The 18,318-nt window shown below is 44.5% G+C and overlaps 3 protein-coding genes across 5 annotated transcripts in view; 1 reads left to right on the top strand and 2 right to left on the bottom strand.

Annotated features, from left to right (window-relative positions):
- nfkb1 (nuclear factor of kappa light polypeptide gene enhancer in B-cells 1) overlaps nucleotides 1–18,318 on the bottom strand; it is a 1,201,612-nt gene that overhangs the window by 430,355 nt on the left and 752,939 nt on the right. The gene's annotated exons all lie outside the window — the stretch shown is intronic.
- sqstm1 (sequestosome 1) overlaps nucleotides 1–18,318 on the top strand; it is a 585,288-nt gene that overhangs the window by 292,352 nt on the left and 274,618 nt on the right. The gene's annotated exons all lie outside the window — the stretch shown is intronic.
- On the bottom strand, nucleotides 1,562–7,231 carry tmem129 (transmembrane protein 129, E3 ubiquitin protein ligase). Of its 3 annotated transcripts, none has more exons than XM_036006569.1 (7): nucleotides 6,943–7,231; nucleotides 6,124–6,182; nucleotides 4,944–5,201; nucleotides 3,132–3,292; nucleotides 2,850–3,009; nucleotides 2,687–2,759; nucleotides 1,562–2,525 (listed from the first exon to the last, which is right to left on the bottom strand). In XM_036006569.1, exons 1-7 carry the CDS (start codon nucleotides 7,145–7,147, stop codon nucleotides 2,344–2,346), a joined length of 1,098 nt encoding a protein of 365 aa, XP_035862462.1. In that variant the 5' UTR covers nucleotides 7,148–7,231; the 3' UTR covers nucleotides 1,562–2,343. The 3 variants fall into 3 exon arrangements, with proteins under 3 accessions (XP_035862462.1, XP_031169668.1, XP_031169667.1); XM_031313808.2 differs by having other exon boundaries at nucleotides 1,562–2,528; nucleotides 4,944–5,153; XM_031313807.2 differs by having other exon boundaries at nucleotides 1,562–2,528; nucleotides 6,943–7,229.

Here is an 18,318-nt window from a genome sequence, read left to right as displayed (position 1 = left end):
TGAAATGGCAAAGGCAGTATAGAAACGATCTATAATCGTCTATATGTCTATAAATGGCGTGCTTCTACCATCTTGTCCGATATGGAATAATCCATTTTTAACTGCGGGTGGCATAACACTGGCTGTCTGAGTGATATGTTTATGTTTCCATGTGCTGTCTGAACATGGAAACATAAAAATATCACTCAGAAAGGGATATATTTTTCTAGATCTTAAAACACAGTATGATTTTGAATGATTCTGCATTTTTACAATATCTACAGCTCTACTTCTAAAGCACTTGTGCCAGGATCTAAAAGTGTCCTTGATGGTAAACTCAGAGATGCTGTTATCGGACGAGGTACTGTCTCAGTTATATTCAAGTTACTACGTCTATCCCTTCCTGACAGCCCAATCTCCATCAAACAACAGTGGGAACGTGACATTAGCTCACCCCTCTCTACAGATCAGTGGGATTCCATATTGTAACGTTCAACATCCATGTCCAATTGTGTAAGGTATAAAGTTATACAAATGAAGATCATACATAGGGCTTATATTACACCACATTAGTTAAAAAACATGAAAAAAATGGACCCGAATGCATCGGAACTGTGCTTGCATGGTAGGCGTGGTACCTTTATGCATTTATTGTGGGCCTGTCCATTTGTATACAGATTTTGGACTGAGGTAGTAGATGTTGAAAAATTATTCTGAATGTTCATATTCCTAAATGCCCTATTGTGTCTATTGTGTGTATATTGGGAAGCAGATTGGAAAATATACAAGCAAGACCTGTGCATAGTTGCACAGGTCTCTATAAAGAGAACTATACTCATGAATTGGAAAACACGCAAATTAGACTGCTATAACAAATATAACTGGTTATAGGAGTTTCTGTATTTGCTTTCTATGGAGAATGCAGCTTCAACCCTTGCAGACTGTGATCATGGTCTATGCACCCTGTGGACTCTTATTAGAGAATATATGAACAATAGAGCAACAATTTGACTGTGTAGTGTTTGTGTTACATGAATGAGTATTTCATGAGTATTTGTACCACCACCCCCCCACCCCTGTCTGTATGTTATTATAATATATGTTTTTAAGGTATCTTGTGATTTATGTTGTTGTTATTCTTTGTTTTGTTTTTCTTTTTATGTCCTTTTTGTTTCGGAAAATGTAAAAAAAATAAAATAAAAAATAAAAAAACGAGGATGGAAGAATGAAGGGGTGCCGTCAATCCAGGAGTGAGCTTGTGAGATGGCTAGGGTGGCGGCGTTTAATAAAATGTCATTTAAACGGTTTGCCAGATTGGATGTCTATACAGAAAATGGGGAAAGCACCTGAACTTTCTGGAGGGCTCCCAAAAAGCTTTGTGCTAGGGAGACATGTATGATGGGCTTATGATGTTGTCATTTATACATATGTATTTGGTTTATTGTCTATTTTGTTACTATTCCGTTGAATGGTTTTAAATATTATAGTTATTGTGTCATCTACAATCTGTTTGTTTGAGTTGGAAATAAAAATTCCTTAAAAAAAAAAAAAAAGACTAGCATTGTAAAGACAGATGCCATTGTTGTGTATATGGATGTATTTCACCTCCCCCGAAAATCTAGTTTCTACAGCATTTCCCTAAACATTAATTTACTGGGGTCTCCAACCTGCAACTCGCTCCTTAAAATTAAAAATACCAATTGTGCTTTTGCAGAATAACATTATTCTGAGAACATATAAGGATTTGTGAAAGAATAAACAATGAGGCGGATGCAAGTTGTTAAATCCTTGTGTCTGATTGGCTTTTCCTGCTCAGAGTATACATGTGTATAACAAAGTGATAACTTGAGATTTGCTCTTAAAGGCTGCTTACATTTTGATGTCAGTCAGTTTTATATCGGCTCTTTATAACATTCTGAAGTGGATGAACACAGGTCCTGGTCATTGTTAAAAGGTATATTTTTTCACTTGGATTTAGAAGTCTTTTTTCTTACCTAAACAATCTGGATGTCTCTTTACTGACTGCAGATAGATCAGGGTAACTGATATGATGCCTCTTATCTGACTGGGTTTAAAACACCAAACAAACGTATCTCCCAAATGTCACATTGATCATGTCATTTTACACTATGTTGGGGTTCAAAACGAATGTTTTTCAGAACGTTGTAATTACTTTAAATTATACTGTAAATGATCATTCCTTATTGAAAGCACAGAATAAACTACAGGTACATAACTAAGTTCAGTCCAATGTACTGTCCACTGCTTCTCTTCAGAGTTTTGCTGCTGAATGTTGGATAAAAACACACCTCAACATTATTTCGAGAGTAAAAGGTCTGTTCGGATCTGTATGTGTGTGTCTTGTCAGTGGACCATGCAGATGTCCAGTATACAGAATTTGGCTCTACAGGTGGGGCAGGGGACTCTGCTAGACAACCAGGTCTCGGGTCTTTGCTGATCTTGGCGGCTGGCAAACCATCGCCCAAGACAGGACAGACACCACATTGGTCTGCAGAAACACTGCTGGCACTCTGACTCATTATCTCCTCCTATAAACACACAGCAAGGTAGGAATCAGAATCGGCTTTATTGGCCAGGTATGTGTGCACATACAATTTGACTCCAGTTTTTGTATTGTTCTTAATGTACTCATACAGAAATAGACAAAATAAAGGTAGGGAATAGACACACACACACACACACACACCTTCTGTATGGCAGAGTCTGACCAGCTTGGTGCTTGCTGGAACCTGCATACAGCCTATACAGGGCTCCATTTCCTTTGTAGGAGAGAGAATGTTGTGAATTTGTATTGTGATCATATGAACAGGATTTTAGCAGTTGCATGAAACACACAAATAGTAGTGTACCTGTCCACTGGGGAGTGTGTACGGTTGATTGAGGTCCACCTGGGCTCTAAATGTTTCCAGGAAGAGTTCACTTATGGTTTGGTGGATCACTACATTGGCAGAGTTTCTGATGGGTGCATGGAGTTTCTCTCTGAGCTCTGCATGCTCTGTAGAGTTGAGCCTGGAAGCAGTGGAAAAGTGAGATGGCTTGTTCATGGCACATGCCGTTTAGTCCTGACACAGAAACACACACACACACACACACACACACACACACACACACACACACACACACACACACACCTGATATCAAAGGGTCTGACAGCAGGGTTGATACTGTCTACTCGCAGGGTCAATATCTGTGTGGGGGAAGCCGAGTCTGGACTCAGCTGGTGCTGTCTGGACTCTGTCACTGTCACATGACATTCACTCTGTAAGGCCATGTAGACATGATAGGTGGTCACCTAGAGAATGACAAAGATGGTCAGGCATGTGGATGAATGTTGATTTATTTTTTTTGCCAATTTAGCATACCTTCAAAATTGGAGCACAGTAAACAAGACACAACCACCCTGATGAAGGCAAGATAGTAAAAAGGTTTTAGTTTGAATAAACTTGCATTGAAGCCCATACAGGTCTGCACCTCAATACTCTTTAAATTAGAAGTTGTTGATATTCACTACTATTTACATTCTATCACCTAAAATGTAGCATGATGCCTGATAGTGCTTGCTAAATGTGTTCCAAAACAATAAGCAATAAAAGGCTGAAAAGCTCTCCCAGTTTACACTCGGTGAGAGAGTGACAATCAGTGTTGCCAACTTAGCAACTTTGTCGCTAGATTTAGCAAGTTTTCAGACCCCCTTAGTGACTTTTTTTCAAAAAAGCGACTAGCGACAAATCTGGCGACTTTCTGTAGAAAATACAGCGACTTTCATTGGAAAAGAGTTGGCAACACTGGTGACAATTAATTTGGGGTGTTCTGTTTCCATCACAGGGCTAATACACATATGGTATGTTTTTTCATTGGCACTTTAGGCTGCACTGAGTCAAACCATACCGTGCTAATTTGCATTTCGACTACAGGTTTAATGTGCCGAGTTGTGCCGAGATATGCCAAGCCATGCCAAGATGGCCAGATGGCAGGCCAAAGTGCGCTCGACCTGCCTCCAAGCAGGTTGCGGTTGACCACGGCCTACCTGTGGCCGACCTGTGGCCCTGACAACTCCTTTTCCCCCTAAAACAAGTGTGTTGCCAAACTCAACTCATGTCTGTGCAGGAGACCAGAGAAAAAAAAACGTTTTTTAAAGTCTATGTGTTAAGCTCGCTTACTTTTGTAGCTTCTAACTAAAATTTAGTTTCTCTCCTGCGTCCCCGTTTGTACTTATGCTTTATTTTATTGTTTCATGGTTGCTTTCACCTGTATAGGAGTTAAGTTACTGCTGATACATTCCTTGATTTTTGCTGCTTTATATTGAAAGCTTTTAAATAACAAAATATCAGGGGACGTTTGTGAAGAATTTATGGTAAATTAAATGTCTGTCCACATTTTTCAGCAGCTCCTTTGACCACTAGTCAGCCATGGATCAGCCCGATGCCTTTAAACGTCATTGACTAAAGACAGGCCTGTTACAGTTAAAAACACACCTTCAAGTAGGTAGCCCTGTTGTAATGGAGATGCAAATCCTTGCCATACTGGTGATTAAGTGCTACTGATCGGAAAAGATCACATCACCCAGCTAGGTGGCTGTGGCGCAGAGAGCTTTCTGATGTTTAATACAATTAATTGTCACAGCCTCTCCTCCAGACTCCACTGGGACACACAAGGGATACCAATCCATTCTGCTCACCTGAGAGTTGTAACTCAACACAATTTCTCCCACAGGAGATTGACTTCCTTGATGGCATCTGACAACTACACATATGGTGATATTGACATCTAGTGTTAACAATAAGAACTGCATTTTAATATAGCCAGCCGGCCTAATATAGGTTTTATTTTAAAATAACTCACGGGCCATATCAAGATGTCAGCCAGCACATGTTGTCTTAGTTGGGACATCTCTAATTTACACCAAAACAATGTAACCAAAAATGAAAGCTTTTTTTACTCACCTTTAACACCCAGCTGTCAGTAACGATAACTCTGGCTCCAGGCGCCCCTGTAGCAAACTTATCTATGCGTCTGAACTCATCGTTGATGCTGGTTGCCACAGAGCCCCAACTGGAGTAAGGAGGCTGTATGTGGGCCTGCAGGGCCCGGCTGATTGGATGGTTGTGCCAGTGACGGCGGGACCAGTAGATGACGAGTATCCAGCTGGTCAACTGAAGGCATATAGAGAAGAGGAGAAATGCTCTCCAGCTGTCACTCACCTGGTGAAACAACATAATAACACAGCTGTGACCAACATTTTATAACTACTGCCGACAAGGTAGCATGGAGAACATCGGAGATGCTCCACACTTCATCAGGAAGTCAAAGATTGTATATTTAATTGCCAAGGCAGAAATCTAAATAAAAAATCTCTTAAAGCACTGTATCACAAAATACCTAACTTTTGTTTGGACTGGGATGAGATCAAAAATTTAAAAAAAATGGCACAAAGGAATATCAATAAATAAATAAATATGAATTAATGATTATTTAAGTAGAGTATAACTACAGGCGTTGACAGTTTGTAGTTTTCTTTTGCATCAGAGGGGAGTGACTTAGTTACACTCAATGCTTTGCTAAGTTTTTAATTTAATTTAAGTCACAACTGACAAAACCTGGTGAAAATATGGCAAGTGACGTGTTACTTCAACAGAGGAGGATAAACTACACAATAGTTCTGTGTTTTCTGGAGAAGTTTGATGCCAATTCACAGAACCACGAATTCAGACCAGTCACTGATGCTATTTCTTCACTCTGCACTGTATTGCAGAGCTACAGTATTGTGATGTAGCTGCTAATTCTGAAACTGTGTAGTTATATTTGTATAAACATTTTCTTTCTTTTCTCTTTTGTTAGCCTGATTTTACGTCTTTTTTTTTAAATTATATAATTATTTAAGAGTTCACCTGTAGTCCTCACAATAAGCATCTGACTGCACTTGGAGACAAAAGTAGTTTTGTACTGAGAATTGCCATAACCAACTTCAGAGGGGGAAATGCAGGTTCACAATATCATCAATTACATTATTACAAACTGTACCCACTCTGAATGGGAAATTAAATAGTTGTATTGCATGAGTATAGAGTGACACCACACAAGTGTGTTTATAAATCTGCACACTGCAGAGAGAGACAGGCTGACCTGGTGAATGTATCCTAGGTTTTTTTCTGGAGCAGCGATACACATCCCCATGTAGTAACCTGAAGAGATGAACAAAAAAACTTGGACACACGCAAAACGCACATGATATGAACAACAGCACCAAATGCCCCCTTAAGAAACAAATCACATCCACTACATCCCATGTTACACACCACCTACCGACACCATCCTGCACCATACACAAACATGAAACCAAATATGTACAATGCAGCCCATGAGGCCATTCACTGATTTTTTTCTTGTGTTCTTCTGCACATTGCATTTTTTTTTTAAATTATTTTAACTATGTGGATAAGGTTTTGAGTCTCAGCTTCAATTTACATCCACACTAAGACTGTGTGGGTAGTGTAGGCCTGTGAATGTCTGACCTACACCTTCCAAAAACAGACGGATGCATTTGTTTTTTCCAAAGATATATATGATCAATATTATCAATATAGTTTGTAAAAGAAGATCTGACTGGACGTGGAAACAACGTCACCATCTGATTAGTTTGTGTAAACACACCGACTGAGACATTAAGACATTAAGCTGCTAGCAGGACGTGTGTTGAACAAAGTTTGTAAACCGTTGCCAAAATGTAAACTATAACTTAACGAAAACTACACCTTCCAACAAATTAGTTAATGATAAATTATCCAATAACGTAACGTACTGGCTATTGCTGGTAAACTGTGTGCGCTAGCTAACGTTAACTTATTCAGTATTTTTCAGCTCGGTCTCGGTAATATATGACAAATACTGACTTTGTTATTACCCTGTCCTTAACGTTATATCTATCTGAATGTTCTATTTTACCTAAAGGCAGTGCGGAGTGGACCAGTACGGTAATGCTGGTCCTCCTGACATGGTACTGGATGAAGCCCACATCCTCACTACCCAGCCAGGAGGAAAACAAATTCTGGATGGTTAAACCGGCCGAACGGAACTCGTTGGGCGTAGACACGAAGCAGAGAGAGAACACTATATAAGCCAAAGTAAAAGTTAACTCTGGGCTCTCCATACTTTATCTAGGTCCACTACTACCGTAGGACTAATCTACTTCCTTATAGGTTTCTTCTTCTACACGTCTCCAACATAAGACAAATCTAAAGGTGCGTGCTGGGTCGCCATCTACTGGGGGCTGGATGACGAGTCTCTTTTTTTTTAAATAAAGAACTTTATTGAAGTTATACAGTAACATTTTATAAATACAATACATGTTATATTCATACATGCAAACCAGTGCATAAAGTGCAAAGACATGATAGTGCATAGAATCCGTCAGTTCATAAGTTCAGTTTGTTCCATGGAAAAAAGCTATGTTGTCTATTCTTCTTCTCCTTCGGAGGTCAGCGAGGACCTGCTTAATCACTGTGTCGCTATCTACCACAGTCTGCTGTAAGACCTAATATGCCAGAAACCTTCTTTGGGAAAAATGTATTGACGTGTACTTTCATTTTATAGTTTGGTCCATGCTCCATCCCTAAAATGGAGGGGGCAGAATTTATGCCCAGCCAGCCACCAGGGGGCGATGGAGATGTTCTGGGTTCAATACATAGACTGAAAACTATAATACAGTCTATGCATTAACGATAGTTACGTTATTGTAACTCCAGATTCTATGAGTATAGGCGTAGCCCTCTAAGCCACGCTATTGGGTTTATCCCTTCGCGCATGCGCAGTCGTGAAGATTTTCTTTCCCGCCCTAGCGTGCCGCTCGGGCTTCAACTACGTCCGCAAATACTGTATATAAACAGAGCGGACCCGTAGCTCTGCTCCCAACATAAGCTTTTTCTTCAGCTAATGTAACTGGAGCAGGTGGCCCGGATCTTAGAGGGCTACGCCTATACGCATAGAATCTGGAGTTACAATAACGTAACTATTGTTCTATTTCGTATAGGCTTCGCCCTCTAAGCCACGCTATTGGGTTAGGGCGAAGCTGATGTAGTCAATGCCATCTGCGACCCAGAGCCCACAGTGGAACATAGACTAAACTTTTTTTCCTTTCTGTCTCTCTCTCATACACTGACAGGGGACTGTATCCGATAATCCGTTATCTAGGTAACGGGGCCTGCCATGGTAATAATTTGGCCTAGCCGAGAGGGCAGGCGTGCATGATTGGTGAGGGTAGTACATGATTGATAATTATGGGACGCCCGAGTCCCTCCCAGCCACCCAGAGTAGGGGGGGGGGGAGGACCCCAGGCAGTGCACATGCAGTGGCACATATCATGATTGTAGGCGTGCATGGCAGTGAGACCTCTCTCTATGTGTGATAGCGACAAATATATATATATATATATATATATATATATATATATATATATATATATATATATATATATATATATACATATGTACATATAGGCTACACATATATGTGGGACGCCACTCTCCTCTCGGCACCCGGCCCACATACGACGGGGCATCATCCGTCGTTGAGTGAGGATAGGACCGAGTGAGTCAGAGAGGGCTCGGACATATCCCGCAAATAGAAACGGGTGAAAGGGCATGGGGATGACCAAGAGGCCGCAGCGCAGATATCGGCTACTGACATGCCTCTGAACAGAGCTGTTGATGCCGATAGTGCCCTTGTAGAATGTGCCCGGATGCCCTGGGGGGGCTCCGCCCCCTCCGTGTTATAGGCCTGGGTGATAACTGCCAGTCTCACACAGCCAGTGAGACAGACGCTGTTTTGACAGGGCCGCTCCTTGGGAGTGTTCCCTATCACTATATCACTATAGGGCTATACAAACAGCTGTTGTGTCCGCCTTATGTCCGCCGTGCGTAAAACATACTGTGATAACACACGCACCGGGCACAATCGGTGGGAAACCTCCTCCTAGTCGTTGTAATGAGGCGGGGGGGAAAAACCCTGGAGGGAAAAAACCCTCAACCGAAAGGAATTTGTTAAAATTTTCGGTGTGAAAGAAGGGTAGGCTGTAGGGTGGCTGCGCTCCCGTCCCTTCTAATGGAGAGACAGGACGGTGAAACTGACAGCGCACATAAGTCGCTCACTCGCTTGGCTGACATCAGGGCAAGGAGAAGCCCCGTTTTTAGGGACAGCAACCTGAGAGAGGCTTGTGCCAAGGGCTCAAAAGGAGGCTTCCCCAGAGCTCGAAGCACCAGGGCCAGATCCCATTGGGGAGTGAGAGAGCGCACGGCGGGTTTTTGTCGTCTGACCCCTTTCAAAAAATGGAGGAATCAGAGGGACCGGGGGAAAAGCATATAGGAGGGTTCTGGGCCAGGGGTGGTGGGAGAAAGCGTCCACGCCGAGGGGTGGATTGTCCCGTGCGCTCAAGGAAAACCACAGAGCACACTGTGTGTTTTCTCGTGAGGCGAACAGATCCACCTCCGCTTTCCCGAACCTGCTCCGCAGCTTCTGAACAATAGTGGGATTCAAATTCCACTCGTTGTGAGAGGGCCCTCCCCTCGACATTAGGTCTGCCGCCCGGTTTAGTATCCCGGGGATGTAGACAGCCTTGAGGGACAGCAGGTGACTGTGTGCCCACAGCAGAAGGCTCCTGGCTATTTCCAATAGCCGGGCCGAACGTACGCCGCCCTGGCGATTAATGAACGCTGCTGCAGTAACATTGTCTGTCTGTACAACAACATGTCTCCCTGCTACCACCGGGGCAAAGTGTTTCAAAACCTTCAGCACCGTGGACAGCTCCAGGCAATATATGTGTGGGAGAGGGGGTGGCCATTCTCCTCCCACCACCTGTGATTCGCACATTCCCCCCCAGCCAGTGAGGGACGCGTCATACGTGACAGTATACACTGTCACGTATGATGTCACCTTGCCCAGGGGAACCCCAGCTGACAAAGTCCGGGGGTTCCTCCAATATGACAGGTCCGACTGTAGGGAAGTAATTCGCCACTTGTGACGTATGGGGTCGAGACGCTGACGGAGGAACCACCTCTGGATTTTTCTCATGTGGAGAAGCCCCAGGGGGACCACCATGTAGCCCGCGGACATCATGCCCAGAAGGCGCATGACGGACAGCGCTGACACCTTTGCGCGTGGCGTGGTGCGCAACAGGAGAGAGAGCAGCGCGTCTTGCCTTAGTGTTGACAGCCTGGCTCTCATAACAATCGAATTTAGCACTACGCCCAGATAAACTATCGATTGTGTGGGAACCAATGAGCTTTTCTGCCAGTTTATGGCGAAACCCAGTGTCTGCAGGTGCTGCAGAACTGCCACAGTGTGCAGCGCCGCCGTTTCCCGAGAGGGAGCCAGGATGAGCAAATCGTCCAGATAAAACAGGACTCTGACGCCTTTTTTTCTGCAACGGCTGAAGTGCCGTCTCCATGCACTTGGAAAAAGTGCGGGGGGCCAGTGAGTAACCGAACGGTAGTCGGTTGTACTGAAAATGGACCCCTTGGAAAAGAAGCGCAGGAATCTCCTGTGTCTGGGAATGATTTGGATGTGAAAGTATGCGTTTTTCAGATCCACAGATGTAAATCATTCTTGGTGGCGCACACATTCCAACACATGTCTGATGGTCAGCATGTGGAATGGGCACTCCATGAGAGTAGCTCCCCTAGCTCTGTCATGGCATCTGGCTCTGCCTGGGATGACACGGTTGTCTCCAATATGCCCGCGAGGCGGGGGGGAGGCGAGCTGAAGTGTATAGCTTATCAGCTTTGACATCCATGAGTCCATGTGTGTCAGCCTGATCCATGCTGCGCTGTGCTCTGAGAGCAGGCGTGCACATGTCTGTATGTTTGTTTACGGACATGGTCAGCAAGGAGCGCAGAGCCCATTCCACCGCTGGGCTGGGTCACCGGGTCATTGTCTTCCTCGTCCCGCTGGCATGGCCGGGGGGAGAGGGATGACTGAACGCTCATTCACTATGAACGGTGCCGTTCATAGTGAATGAGCGTTCGCTCCCGCTGTCTGCATAGTGAGAGAGCGGTAGAGCTCCGCGTGCAGCGGTGGGCTGGTGTGCGCTTGTGTGGGGAACGACTGTCATGTTGTCAGCGCACTGTTCAATGGGAACAGGGGCTGCTTGGCTGAGGGGAAACTGCTCTTTAGATGGGTGGGGGTGGCCCTTAAAAGGGCCGTTGTGTTTCCATCTCTCAACTGTATGTGGACAGACGTTTCCCGCGCCCCGACGCCACTGTTTGTTGGGGGGCTCGGGGGTGGGTTAGACCAGGTGGGGGCCGCCTTCATGGTCCTCCGGCTCCGAGAGGCCTGCCGGTCATGTGGAGCCGGCAGTCGCTGCAGAGGGGGGCCGGGCGGAGGAGCGGCGCTCGAAGCCTGGGAAAACGCAGCCGCTTGTCATGGCGACGGCGCTGCTGTGGAGGAGCCGCCTTCCAAGAGCCGAGCATTCGAAATCGTTCCGCTTGGTGCAAATGGGACGTTGCTGTCTGTAGGCGGGGCCCAAATAGTCCATCAGGAGCTATGGGGCCGTACAGAAGCTGGCGTCTGATGTCAGTGGGTAGCTATGTCATGTGGAGCCAGATGTTTCGCTGGCTCCACAGTCTGCCACGCCATGACTCTGGACAACGCCACCGTGGACGCTGTGGTCAGGGTGAGGATCACGGTCATAGCTTTGCCAATCTCCGTGACTAGCTCCGGAGGAGGAGCTCCCGGAGTAGGCTAATGGCCATGGCGGAGGCGGCTAGCAAAGCTATATTGTTCTGTGCCGCGAGACCCTGTGTGCGGACACTGGTGTGACCGGTCAGTGACCTGAGCACATACCTGAACCATGGGGCGAAGGAGGCATAGGCTTCCGGTGGCCGAAAAAAAGTGGCCTTCGGAAGCAGGATGGACGCCAGACTCTGCTCCAGAGGGGGGACCGAAGGGAAGCCCGCTTCTGTGTCGCCTTGAACCTGGGTAAACGGGGCGTAGCGAAAGACGGGAGCCTTCAGTTTCCGCTCAAGAGGCCGCGAGCGGGGGCTGGAAGCTCAGCCGGGAGCACTATGCCTCTCTGGTCTGCCGCCTTTTGATGATCTCCGGCAGATCCAAAAGAGAGGGTGGAGCCGCCTGAGGCAGAGGGGAAGACCGCCGGAGCGGTGCCCTTGGCCATTCCGGAGATGGGGAGAGCCGCAATGGGAGGGCATCGATCCCCGTTTCGAGGTCCAGATCTCCCAGGGGGGAGGAGGGACAGCCGGTGACGGAGGCGTTATCCAAGAGAATCGAGCCATCGGACTCGTGCTCGTCAATAAAGCCTTCCTCCGGCGGATCCAGGGTGTTGACGGATTGCCGTCTGTCTGCCCAGCTGCCATCCCCTTCCCCGCTAGCCTGACACTCCAGAAAAGCTTCCGCCCGCCGATAAGCTCTTTAGATGGCAGGCGGATGCAGAACTGGCAAGAGGCGTAAGCGGCGCCAAGGCAGGTCTCACAGCGGGGATGGAGGTCCGGCGGCAGGATGCAGCCAGTCCGGCAGGTGGGGCAGAGGTGAACACCGCTGGAAGTCGAGCTTGTCTTCATACTGCTAGCTTGAAAAAGTGGGAGCAGAGCTATGGGTCCGCTCTGTTTATGTACAGTATTTGTGGACGTAGTTGAAGCCCGAGCGGCACGCTAGGGCGGGAAAGAAAATCTTCACGACTGCGCATGCGCGAAGGGATAAACCCAATAGCGTGACTTAAAGGGCGAAGCCTATACGAAATAGAACCCCTGGTTCAGCATGGTCCAGCCCCGACAATTAGCGATTTTAGATTTGAGCTTGTTGGCGTCGACCTGATAGGGAAGCTGACTGTGACTACAGAGGGATAAAGTTACATCTGTGTAATGATTGACCAAATGGGCACTAGCTTACCCTCTTAGAACAAAAACGGCTAAAGAGGTATCTGGCTGCATCCTCAAATTTTTTACCAGTTTGAGGCTCCCAAGAGGATCCTTACAGACCAGGGGAAGGAGTTTGTAAATCAGGTAAAATAAAACTACTTGCAATATAGCTACCAACAATAATTTGTGGGGGCAAAATAAAATACCACAAGTCACTTGAAAATTCATCGTTTGTAAAGTGAGATAAATGTATTTCAGATCAATACTGATGTCTGCTAGATCCTTGGGATAAAAAGAAGCCTTTGTGCCCCTTATCATCCTCAAACCAATGGTCTTGTTGAGAAAATGAATGGTACCATACAAAGGTAAGCAAAATGGGTGGGAGTTGTGAACCTATATCAAGAAATACAGCCCCTATACCAGAGGGATTAGAGCAGAAATTGGTCATACACTCAGCATTACAAATCTTCCCAAACTGCATAAGTAGCTGCAGTTAATTATTTATGGGCATTTCTTTTACAACATATATTCATATTCAACCATATATATATATATATACAAATGTAGTTTGAAATGTAGTTTGAATATATATATGTACATATATTCAAACTACATATATACAGCATGCAATTAGATAGATGGATAGATAGCTAGATAGATATATAGATAGATGGATAGATAGATAGATAGATATGTACAACTAAAAATACATTATTTTCCTATCATATTTCAGAGCTCTGTGAGCTCTTGTGCCACCATAACGTCCTGCGATGTTAGATCAGAAGCAGCTAAAGTAGGCCTATCTGTCTTCTTGTCTGCAAGCGTTCATTTTTCACAAGAGAGTAACGCGAGTAACGAACTCATTTAAATTTCAGTAATTGTAATAACATCCCAAAATACTTGATTAAAAAAAATATTTAGTTACATTCTCGTTACCGCTAAAAGTAGTGGAATTACAGTAACGCGTTACTTTGTAGTGCGTTACTCCCAACACTGCTCAAGAGTCTGCTCTTGAGACTTTGCTCTAATTTTCGGGACAATTAGGGCAGGATTCGGGATTCGGGACAACTGCTTGGATTTCGGGACTCTCCCGAATTTTTCGGGACGTCTGGTCACCCTAGTTCAGCATCATCTGTATTAGAGAAAAATAATCACTTCATCCGATGTTTCAAGTGAACCCCGAGCCAAGACTGAGTGAGTCCCCACCAAGACTGCTAGAAACCTGGGTGTAACACTTGACGACCAACTCTCCTTCACTGCTAACATTGCTGCAACCACCCGATCGTGTAGATACATGCTGCATAACATCAGAAGGATACGTCCCCTTCTAACGCAGAAGGTGGCTCAGGTTCTGGTTCAGGCTCTAGTCATCTCACGTCTAGACTACTGCAACTCCCTCCTGATTGGCCTGCCTGCATGTGCCATCCAACCCCTGCAGCTCATTCAGAATGCAGCGGCTCGACTTGTCTTCAACCTCCCCAAGTTCTCTCACACTACACCTCTCCTCCACTCTCTTCACTGGTTACCAATTGCGGCCCGCATCCGCTTCAAGACACTAGTACTTACGTACAGGGCCACAAACGGATCAGCACCCGCTTACATCCAGAACATGGTCAAACCATATACCCCAACCCGCCCACTTCGTTCTGCATCAGCTGAACTGCTGGCTGCTCCCTCACAGCGAGGGAGAACTAATCACTCAACGAAATCCCGACTGTTCACTGTCCTGGCTCCCAAATGGTGGAACGAGCTCCCCATCGATATCAGGATGGCCGAAAGCCTACACATCTTCCGCCGAAGGCTAAAAACGCATCTCTTCCGACTACACCTCGGATAAAAAAACAAAAACAATTCTTGAACTTGCACTTTCGAACCTGCACTTTCATTTGTCTCTTTGTAGCTTTGCCTATTTAAAGCTACTGTATTTGCACTTACTACTTGTTGTCTGGAGTTTGAACCTTCACAGTTGAAAGCACTTAATTGTAAGTCGCTTTGGATAAAAGCGTCAGCTAAATGACATGTAATGAATAAAAGAGCTTTGTGAGCCTACGTTCTGGAGTTCCACAACTACACATATCCTATACAAGTACAATTTTGGATGTATTAGTCCCCTTCAATAATTGCTCCTAAGAAATGTTATGTATATTGATGGATAGACTTTTTTAATGTCCAAATCACTGGCTCCCTCTGCTATAGGATGTATTGTGTGATAGGAAATATCAAAATCTTTGATCATGCGTGGCTGTGCCTAGACCTGCTGCCTCAAAGTGAGAGAAGGTGCTCTTATTAGGTGTCGCCTTAACTCCTCCCTTTTACAGGAGACAGAAAATATAAAATGGCTTATGTCTGAGCTAAAAGAATACTTAGCGATAAATTGGTCCTCAGGTCGTCTTCAGGGGTGGCTTGGAAGGCCTTAAAGACTGTGATCAGGCGGCGCATTATACAACATGCTTAATTTCGTAAGAGGAATAGTGCTAAAGCACTGTTAGAATTAGAAAGTAAAATCAAAAACGCTGAAAAGGAGATTAAGGGAAGAATGTCACAGGGAAGATAAGTGTTCCTTCATAGAGCCACTAGGGCTTCCCAAACTGACAGAAGAGCAAAGAGAACTCCTGGAATGCGGATTTGACTATAGAGGAAATTAAAGAGGTAATGGGGGCCCTGCCTGCGGGGTAAGAAAGGTAGACCCAGGAGACCGTAAGAATTACCGCCCAATTTCCCTTAATGCAGTTACTGTAGATGGTAAGATTATTTAAAAAATTTTTTTAATTTTAACGTAACAGACAGAAATAACAGCAGCATTGATCCATCATAAAAGGAGAAAACACATAGAAGGTATTTCTGTCCGTATGTTTGTTTTAAAAAAAAACATTGACTTCGAGATGAGGGAACCGGAAGTATAAAAATGCTAATTCATTTCTGGGTTTGAAGACTCATTCCTGCATCACTCTATACAGTCTCTGAATCTGCGCCCTTTGGACATGGGTCTTGCTCACCAACACTCACCCAAGTCTGCGGACTTTTAGGGACAGAGCCTTCAGTGTGGCAGCCTCCACCCCTTTGGAACCCTCTCCTGGGAGAGATCCATAATATTGCATCTATGGACACCTTCAAAAAACTTCTAGACCACCTATCTGTTCACCAATGCCTATGGACTTAGTTAACTCTGTTATATAGCAAACGTTGCTGCTTATATTTTCTCTATTTGTTTTTGTCTGACACAATATTTGTAAATCTTTCCTTGGATCCCCTGAAAAGTGCTATAAAATGCAAGCTATTATAATTATTATAACCATACTATATAACAGTAGAACAATAACCATACTATATAACAGTAGAACAGTAGAACAATTATGTATATGTACTGTATAATGAAACACTTGACATGGTTCATGTCACTGGAAGTCAACCAGGACAAGGGGCTTGGTTAAATATACCTAAGAAGAACAAGCTGAGGCCTTTGAGGCACAACAAACATCAAGAGACAAAAAGTCATGAAAAAATACCATAAAGTAATTTAGATTTAGGGTAAAGATAACTTTTCATGTGTGTTGCATGTAAATTATACGTACCATTCAACAATATTCTTTCCTTTTTCTTTTTGTGGTTGTTTTCTACACTGTTCCCAACACAAGGCTTTTAGGTGTTCATTGTGGTTAAGAAACTAGGGCCAACTGTTTAACGAGATGATACAACTTTCAATTAAAGTTGTGATAAACGTCGAAATATTCAAACCTCCAGGAAAGATCTTCTGCAGGATGTCTAGAGTCCTGTGAGGGAAACTAACCTTGTCCGCATATGAGTAAGTCGAGATAAATCCATACAAAGTGACAGCTCTCACACTGTTGCGCAACATACAGCCATCCTGCATAATTGCAAACCTTCAATGAACCCTCTGTCAGTCAGTTACCTGACTGTAGGTGTCATTTATTCAAGGGTACATGATGCCATTGCAGGGTATGTAGTGTACTATGTAGCACCCTCAGGGACAGCAGTTCAAACCTTGTGTCTCTCGTCTTAACTGTCACTCTGTTTTTCTGCTGTAAAATAACACAGAATTTCCATAAATAAACAATGACTCTAGTTATGGGCTATTTTTCAACCTGTATCCTTCCACATTTCGTGATTTGACCTTGAGTATTCAGTGACTCTATTTTGGTGCTGTCAATCAACTTGTGTTAATTTGGAATGGGGCACACTTGTTTCAAAGACTTTGCCAGGAAAAACATATTCTTCTCAGGGAGACATGCTGAAAAAGAAAAGTGTTTATGAAGCAGTCAACCCAGCTATCCCATTTGACTCTTAATAGTGATTAAGATCCTTGGCAAAGTCTTTGAAACAAGAGGGCAAGTTCAAACAGAGCCTTAGGCAGTGGCCTAAGGCTCTGTTTGAACTTGCCCTCTTAAGATTGATCACTTTCAACACAATCACTAGCCTGGGAAAACCCTGACGAACTTCCGGCAAATTTGAGATTTGCTCTGCAAGTCAGTCTGGCCAAGAGCCCATTCAAGCCCATTTCCAATTTTTCCAAATCAAGGCACCGGCGAGCAGCTTTTTGTTTACATTCAACATGACGGCTACTGAAGCGCAGCAACCCGTTGATGCCGCTGTCACTGCTACGTCACCCGGATTGTTGGTCTGATTGGTTGAAGGACTATCCAATGCGCCCAGAGGCATTTGAGCGGCGTCCATTGGTGACGCCCCTTTGGAAATGAGCTGTGAATGAACCTTGCCCAGACCCAACCTCAGTTACAACTGAGAAGGGTCTGGTTTCAACCAGGCTACGCAATCACACTCACAGAAACACAAAACACAAACAGAAACTCACATCTTTGTTCCTTGCATACAGGAAGCCCAAATTGAAGTTGGTGGAAAAAGACGAGTTTCTGCCTTTATTGACAATTTAGCACAACATTGCTTCGCAAATAAAGCAATGTATAAGTCTCTCTCCTCCATTCTCTTGTTGGAATAGTATGATGCTTTTGAAATGTCCGTAATGTAATATAGCCCAATAAAAATATTGTACCCAAAGCTAATATTATAGCCATTCTAACATGGCTAGTGGTAGCCTAGTCACCATAGCCAGTTTGACAAATCCATAACGAAAAATGTATTAGTAGAACGCAATCACACATTATTTAAAACTAACGGAATGTCATGGCCCGCAAGAGCCAAATGTTTGGCCCACGCTGACAGCAGTGACATTCACTTGTTATAATAAACATGATATCTGCGGCACTGCTTTATTTATCAGCCCACACCTTCCACTTGACCTTTGCTCTTTACCACGTAAAGAGCAAAGGTGTTACCGCGTGTATACGTAACTCCAATTCTCCACTGGGCACATCTGTGCTGCATTCCGACTGCGCCATACCACACAGTGCGCGTCTCAGCGGAGCGTCTTGCTGGCAGAATCGCAGATTATATTGACTCTACAAGTATTTTACAGAACAATCAT

This window comes from Sander lucioperca, chromosome 1 (genome assembly GCF_008315115.2).
Source record: "Sander lucioperca isolate FBNREF2018 chromosome 1, SLUC_FBN_1.2, whole genome shotgun sequence".
NCBI classification, from domain to species: Eukaryota; Metazoa; Chordata; class Actinopteri; order Perciformes; family Percidae; genus Sander; species Sander lucioperca.
This window is presented reverse-complemented; position numbering and strand designations above follow the sequence as displayed.